Source organism: Nicotiana attenuata, unplaced genomic scaffold (assembly GCF_001879085.1).
Source record: "Nicotiana attenuata strain UT unplaced genomic scaffold, NIATTr2, whole genome shotgun sequence".
NCBI lineage: Eukaryota > Viridiplantae > Streptophyta > Magnoliopsida > Solanales > Solanaceae > Nicotiana > Nicotiana attenuata.
Genome location: NW_017674586.1, coordinates 1 through 7,845, shown reverse-complemented (window position 1 = coordinate 7,845; position 7,845 = coordinate 1). Strand labels below are relative to the sequence as shown.

General features: G+C 35.6%; 1 protein-coding gene across 1 annotated transcript; it reads left to right on the top strand.

The window, feature by feature from the left end:
• Positions 1–1,708: 1,708 nt before the first annotated feature.
• LOC109218949 lies at positions 1,709–4,361 on the top strand. The gene is made up of 5 exons (XM_019383346.1): positions 1,709–2,573; positions 2,620–3,032; positions 3,192–3,305; positions 3,390–3,516; positions 4,156–4,361. The coding sequence occupies exons 1-5, from the start codon at positions 1,709–1,711 to the stop codon at positions 4,359–4,361; spliced, it is 1,725 nt and encodes a 574-aa protein (XP_019238891.1).
• The last annotated feature ends 3,484 nt before the right edge of the window (positions 4,362–7,845 follow it).

Sequence of the window (7,845 nt, the reverse complement as noted above, 5' to 3'; positions counted from 1 at the left end):
CTTTTATCATTTTATAAAAAAACATACTAAAATTTTTAATAATTAATAAAATATATTTTATATATAATATATTATCTTATGTATAATATCCTAATAGTTTCTTTATATTTTTGTATTTTTTATTAAGAAATTATGAGTTTTATTTGTTACCTAAATTTTCCTACCTGAGAAATTTAATTTGTATATATATTTTTACAACATCATTTGATTTATTTATTTTATTAGTATTCTTCATTTATGACTATTTGTTTCTTATGTGTATATGTACGACTTTTCTCCTAATAATTCTAATTGTCTTATAAGTCTTTTATATATATATATATATATATAATTATATATATATATATATATATATATATATATATATATATATATATATATTATATATATGAAATTATTAATAAATTACCAATTTAGTATAATAACTACTCCCAAGTATATAAACACTACTACTACTACTACTACTACTATATTTTTCTATTACATAAAAAAGAGAAGATGATCCACCAGTAATTTTTGCTAACCTAAATTGAATTTTTATTGCTCATAACACGTATCCTTTCTGACATTCTTCATCGAGAATCCTCCACAGCTAAGTCCTCCAACTTTCTCTCACATTTACTTTGTCCAATCGTCTTTCATTTTTACTTCTATTTATTTTCTGATTATTTCACTACAGTATCCTAATAATTAACATCTTCTTACTCAGAGTTGAAGATAGAGGTAAATTAATGAGGTATCTGTCAATTTTTTGTTTGCTTGTAATTTTATTTCTTTTCAGTTCTTTCCACTCTTTATGCTTAGACTTATGCAAAGGGACTTGTTCAAGCATTTTGGACTAACCCTTCTTATTAAGTAAATAAAATAGAAGATCAAAATTCGACTAAAGGTGGTGAAATCGATGACGGATTGTGCTCCTGACATCGGTGGTTTAATGAATTAAGAAATAATCAGACTTCGAATCCAACTGTGTTTCGCAATAATGATAAAGTTGTGTGCTACTGCTTTCTAAATACTTGTGCCGATCAAAGAAAAAGCTCAGCTTCGTTCTTGCGGGATGGAGCAATTTTGGAGCGTTCAAAATGCTGAATTAAAATATTAAGGTATAACCCCTTCAATTGCTATTTTTTGAAGTGCTTCTATGTTTTTGTTGGTATAGCTGGTACAGGGGCCAAATATATTGATGAGGATAAAGGAAAATATGAAACAACTACTTGTTCTCCTCCAGATTGATTCGAACAAGTTGGAGCAGCTTTGGTCACTCTTCGTTTGTCTGTACATTGATGAAGAGGAAGGCTTAAGTTCATCAGAGACCATCGAATAGGCTTCAGCTCTTTGGGCCTTCCTCTATTTGGGCCACACGTTGTGAGCTGCTGCTGCTGCTGCTGCTGCTGCTGCTATGCACCACAAGAGTCCTCAAAGCCTACACTCCTAGAAGCATGTAAATACATCACATATACATCAGATATACAGTCCTTATACAACATGTAATTAAAGGTTATCTAAATGTAGTTATCCTAGAGTTTGTTATAGACTAGACTCCCTTACTCTTGTATAAATATGAACATGTACAGAACTTCAAATAATAAGAAATATACAGAAAGTATTCTTCAATTCTCTCATGGTATCAGAGCGGGTTTGAACTACTCGTTTATTGCCCTCATTCTCAAATCAGCTTCATTTTTTTTAATTAATCATCAGTTTTCCAATGGGTACTCCTATAGATTCTGTTAATTCATCTTCTTCGTCCACCACTGTTGCACCCAGAGTTTCTCCTACAACGGGTGTGGTGGACTCTTCACATCCATACTACATTCATCCTTCAGACTATCCAGGGATGAATTTAGTTACTTCAGTTTTTGATGGAAAAAACTATGGAGGATGGAGAAGGGCAGTAGTCATTGCTTTGTCTGCCAAGAACAAGTTGGGATTCATTGATGGAACCCTGACTGTTCCACCTGCTGATTCTGGACTCCAAAGAATCTGGGCTAGGTGTAATGATATGGTCCTCTCATGGCTGTTGAATTCTTTATCTAAAGACATAGCTGAAAGTGTCCTGTACTCACAAAGTGCCAAGGATCTCTGGAGTGACCTAGAAGATAGGTTTGGGCAAACAAATGGAGCAAAGTTATTTCAACTACAAAAGGAACTCAGTGCAGTTGTTCAAGGAAATACCAGTATCTCTACCTATTTTACTAAAATGAAGAGCCTATGGGATGAACTTGATGCATTAAACACTTTCTCAGCTTGTATCTGTAATTGTGAGTGTGGAGCCAAAGCTAAGAGTGTAAAGGCACATCAAGATGAAAGGTTATTGCAGTTTTTGATGGGGCTTAATGACACATTCATAGGGGTCAGAAGAAACATTCTTCTATCTTCTCCTCTGCCTTCCATTGGTCAGGCATATTCTCTTGTTATCCAAGATAAGAAACATAGAGAGATTCATGCTGCTCCTGTCTATCCAGGAGATTCAGCATCCTTCCTTACCCCCACTCATTTTGGAAATTTCAGAAAATACAATGAAGACAGAGGACAAAAGGGAAGATATGATCAGAAGAAGAACTCCGAAATGTGTGGCTATTGTAAGAAACCAGGACATAGCATTGATAAATGTTTTAGGTTACATGGCTTCCCAACAGATTTTTAAGTTTACCAAACAGAGGAAGTTTCAAGGAACTGTGCAAGCTAATAATGCATTTACTGGCAATAATGAAATGGAGTATACATGTGCTAATGCAACAGAAAATCAGATTCTTACCCAGGATAATGTGGCTCAACTTCTGAAACTCCTCCAACAAATGAAGGCAGGACAGCTGGGAACAGGCAGTTCTGATGCAAATGCAAATCTCAGTTGTGCAGGTATAGCCAAGTTCTTCAACTCTTATGCCTGTCTCATTCAAATTAATTGTGAGTCTTGGATATTGGATAGTGGTGCAACTGAGCATATGACATTTAACAAAGATTTTTTCACAAACTTTAAAGCCTTACCTAAACCATTGATGGTTAAACTTCCCAATTCTTATAGAGTTAAGGTAACTCATTCAGGATCAGTAACACTCATGTCTAATTTAATTCTGCACAATGTGTTGTATGTACCATCTTTCAGATTTAATCTATTGTCTGTACACAAGTTGTGCAGACAACTCAATAAGTATGTTCTTTTCACTCCTTCTTCTTGTTTCCTATTACAGGGCCCTTCACTGAAGAGCCCTCTGGAGATTGGTAAAGAAAAAGAAGGCCTCTACATCCTCAATTCAAGATCCTCTATAGCAGCTTCAAAGGATTTACCTAAGTCTAGTAATGATGTTAGTAGGAAATCTATTTCTATTTTAGACTCTTGTAGTAGGAAATCTATGTCTTGTTTCAGTCTTTCTATTTCTGATGTAAAGGATAAGTTATGGCATTATAGATTAGGCCATATGCCTTTAAGTAATATGAAAAACATATCCTCTGTTTCTGTTCCTTCATGTCTCAATTTTTCAACTCCTTGTACCATATGTCCAATGGCTAGGCAATGTAAACTTCCTTTTCCCTCAAGTTCTATCTCTACTACAAAGGTGTTTGAATTAATTCATGTAGATACTTGGGGTCCATATAATACTCCAACATACGATGGATATAGATACTTTCTTACCATTGTGGATGATTTTAGTAGAGGTACTTGGACTTACCTATTGACCAATAAATCTAATGCCTTCACAGTTTTGAAATCCTACCTAGCTATGGTAGAGAGACAATTTCACACAAAAGTCAAAACAATAAGGTCAGACAACGCTTTTGAATTAGAAAGTGGGAATGTACAGTCAGAATTTTTTCAATCTCAAGGTATCCTTCATCAAACAACTTGTGTTTCTACTCCACAACAAAATGGTGTAGTTGAAAGGAAACACAAGCATTTATTAGAAACTTCAAGAGCCCTGTTGTTTCAGTCACACTTACCTATATCATATTGGGGAGATTGTCTTTTAACAGCCACATATTTAATCAATAGATTCCCTTCAAAGGTATTAAACCTAAAAACACCTTATGAAATACTATTTAGCACCAAGCCTAACTATTCTAATTTGAGGTGCTTTGGTTGTCTATGCTTTGCTTCCACCATTTCAAACCACGGAACCAAATTTGAGCCTAGGGCATTGCCTTGTGTGTTCTTAGGTTATCCCCATGGAAAGAAAGGTTATAAATTACTTAATCTTCAAAGTTTTAAGACCTTTGTTTCTAGAAATGTCATTTTCCATGAAGAATTCTTTCCTTATGCTTCTTTGAAATCTGATTGTCATGACGAACTACCCCTGCCTGTTGCTTCTTCTCCTACTCCAGGTAGCCATATACCTGACTTCCCTATCTCAGTATCCCCTTAAGTTACCCAAAACAATCCTCCTAATCCTTCTATCACTACTGTTCCTTCACCTAGTAGAATGCCTGTTCAAGGTTCAGTTTCATCTCCACATCCTTCTCCTATTTCTAGTTCACATTCCAATCCCTCTATTCCCCTATTTTCATCCCCAGGATCTGAGCCTATGATGGACACCCTTATCAGGATATCTTCTAGACCTCATATTGCACCAACCTACCTCAAAGACTATATTTGTAACGCCATCCAACTCACAGATGTAAGTAGCTCTTGTTTTCCAGCCCCGGTCACACCCGAGTCTCTCTCTTTTAATGCATTATCTTGCTCTAATCACCATATGCTCAACACCTTGTCAAATATCCAAGAACCTATTAATTATACACAGGCAGCACATCACCCTGGCTGGCAGGCTGCCATGGACAAGGAAATTGAAGCACTTGAGCTAAATAAAACATGGGATGTGGTAACATTACCAGCAGGAAGGAAGGCTTTACCATGCAAATGGGTTTACAAAGTTAAACAATTATCTGATGGTAGTATAGAAAGACTGAAAGCAAGGTTGGTGATCAGAGGTGATATTCAGAAAGAGGGAATAGATTACAATGAAACCTTTTCCCCCGTAGTCAAAATGACCACCATTCGATGCATTCTAGCTACAGCAGTAAAGAAAGGATGGGGACTCTACCAATTAGATGTCAATAATGCCTTTTTACATGGCGACCTAAATGAGGAAGTGTACATGAAGTTTCCACCTGGTATTTTGCCTCCCTCTCCTAATCATGTCTGTAAATTAAGGAAATCTCTCTATGGACTTTGTCAGGCTTCGAGACAATGGTATGCAAGACTCACCAGTGCTCTTAATTTCAAAGGGTTCACTCATTCTCTAAACGATTATTCCTTATTTTTCAAAAAGACAGAATCTTCTATATCTATTGTGGCAGTATATGTGGACGACATCTTAGTAACAGGAAACAACAAAGAAGAGTTACATGCTTTAAAAGCTTTCCTCAATCAGGAATTTAAAATTAAGGATCTTGGCAACTTACATTTCTTCCTCGGCATGGAAGTAGTTCGTGAACCACAGGGTCTGATTCTTTCTCAGAGGAAATTCACCTTGGATCTTCTTCAGGAATTTGATGTTTTTAATTCTTCACCTGTCTCCTCTCCTCTGGACCTAACTGCCCAGTTGCTCGCTGATTCTGGAGAGCCTTTACCTGATCCTACTATATATCGTCATCTCCTTGGCAAATTGAATTATCTCACACACACTCGACCCGATTTGTCTTTCACCGTCCAGCATCTCAGTCAATATATGCAGGACCCGAGGAAACCACATCTAGCTGCAGGACTTCGAGTCCTTCGTTATCTCTTAAAGGACCCAGGTCTTGGGCTTTTCATGTCTTCTTCTTCTTCTTCTTCTTCTTCTTCTTCTTCTTCTTCTTCTTCATTTCAGCTCCTAGCTTTCTGCGATTCTGATCGGGGGACTTGTCCAGACTCGAGAAAATCAGTCAGTGGGTTTTACATCTCTCTTGGTTCTTCTCCCATCTCTTGGAAATCAAAAAAACAAACCTCCATCTCTCTTAGCTCTGCCGAAGCAGAGTATCGCTCTATGCGGCGCGTAGTCGCTGAACTTACTTGGTTAGTCCGTCTATTCGATGATCTCTCTGTACCCATCTCGTTACCAGTACCTCTTCATTCCGATAGCCAAGCTGCGATTCACATCGCAAAGAACCCGGTCTTCCACGAACGAACCAAGCATGTCAAAATTGACTGTCATTTTGTCCGACAACAATTCCTTGCAGGTTTGATTTCATTATCCTTTGTTCGATCTTCTTCTCAGCTTGCCAATCTCTTTACCAAATCACTCCCAGGTCCTACTCATCGTGATTTATTGTGCAAGTTGGGGGTACTTTCATCCCCCTCCAACTTGAGGGGGGGTGTTGGTATAGCTGGTACAGGGGCCAAATATATTGATGAGGATAAAGGAAAATATGAAACAACTACTTGTTCTCCTCCAGATTGATTCGAACAAGTTGGAGCAGCTTTGGTCACTCTTCGTTTGTCTGTACATTCATGAAGAGGAAGGCTTAAGTTCATCAGAGACCATCGAATAGGCTTCAGCTCTTTGGGCCTTCCTCTATTTGGGCCACACGCTGTGGGCTGCTGCTGCTGCTGCTGCTATACACCACAAGAGTCCTCAAAGCCTACACTCCTAGAAGCATGTAAATACATCACATATACATCAGATATACAGTCCTTATACAACATGTAATTAAAGATTATCTAAATGTAGTTATCCTAGAGTTTGTAATAGACTAGACTCCCTTACTCTTGTATAAATATGAACATGTACAGAACTTCAAATAATAAGAAATATACAAAAAGTATTCTTCAATTCTCTCAGTTTATTTCTTTTGTTTATTTATTATATTAATAAGCTAAAGGTCGATTCTCTACTAATTTTGAGGTGTAGCTCTTTTGAAACTTTGATTTCTTTTGAGGTGTAAAACCGAAGAAGATTTTGATGATCGCTGATTGAAAATTTTAATATATAACCCCATTTTAAATTTTTGTTTATATTGCCGGATTGCTTTGCACATTGATTTCTCACCTATGCTCTTATAGTCATGTTCTTTTCCAGACCAAATTTTATCTTTTATGTTGTTTCTCTTTTAATCTTCTTCCTTACCTCCTCTTGAATGAGGTTTGAAGTTGATCGATTGATCCGAAATGACAACTTTTCATTTTTACTTATTTTATTTTGCTATTTCTATTATTAAAATATTTTCAGGAGTTGCATATATAAGTGCTTAATTCGTTGTTGTAATCAATGTGGAGTATGTGATTTTAAGATCATATAGGTTATAAATTGATAATTAGTTTTTTGAATTATTTTATAGTTTGATCGAAAATAATTAATAAGAAAGGGTATTTTCAGCTTGCACCTTTAATATAGTAACATACATTAACTTTTGTCGATTAAGGCAAAATAACGAGACTATGTAGAAGGTTGTGAGCTTATAAAACACTCACAATATGAGTTTTTTTTTGGGAAATTTTCATGTTTATGTATGAATTCATAAAAAATTCCAGAATTTACAATAATTAAAATAATAACATATTCTACAACATAAATATAATAAATATATAAAACATATACCCTAAAATACGGCAAACTACCTATAAAAAAGGAATCTAATTTTGAAACATATCCATAATTAGTCCTATCCATAATTAGTCCCTTAATATTCTCTTTTTTGTTAATTAAAGATTATTACTATAAATGCTCTAGGTTACCATAATAATATTATCTCATTACCAGGAAGCATCCTCCATAAAAATATGTTGCATCCTTCATTTAACTAGGTTCTACATTTTTGGGATTCTTTTGTTCTTTCAATTTCAATTCCCACTTTGATATACTTATCGTAGGAATATTTTCCTACTATAGGAAAGTCAATTCATCACCATCAACATCATTTTAATTAGAG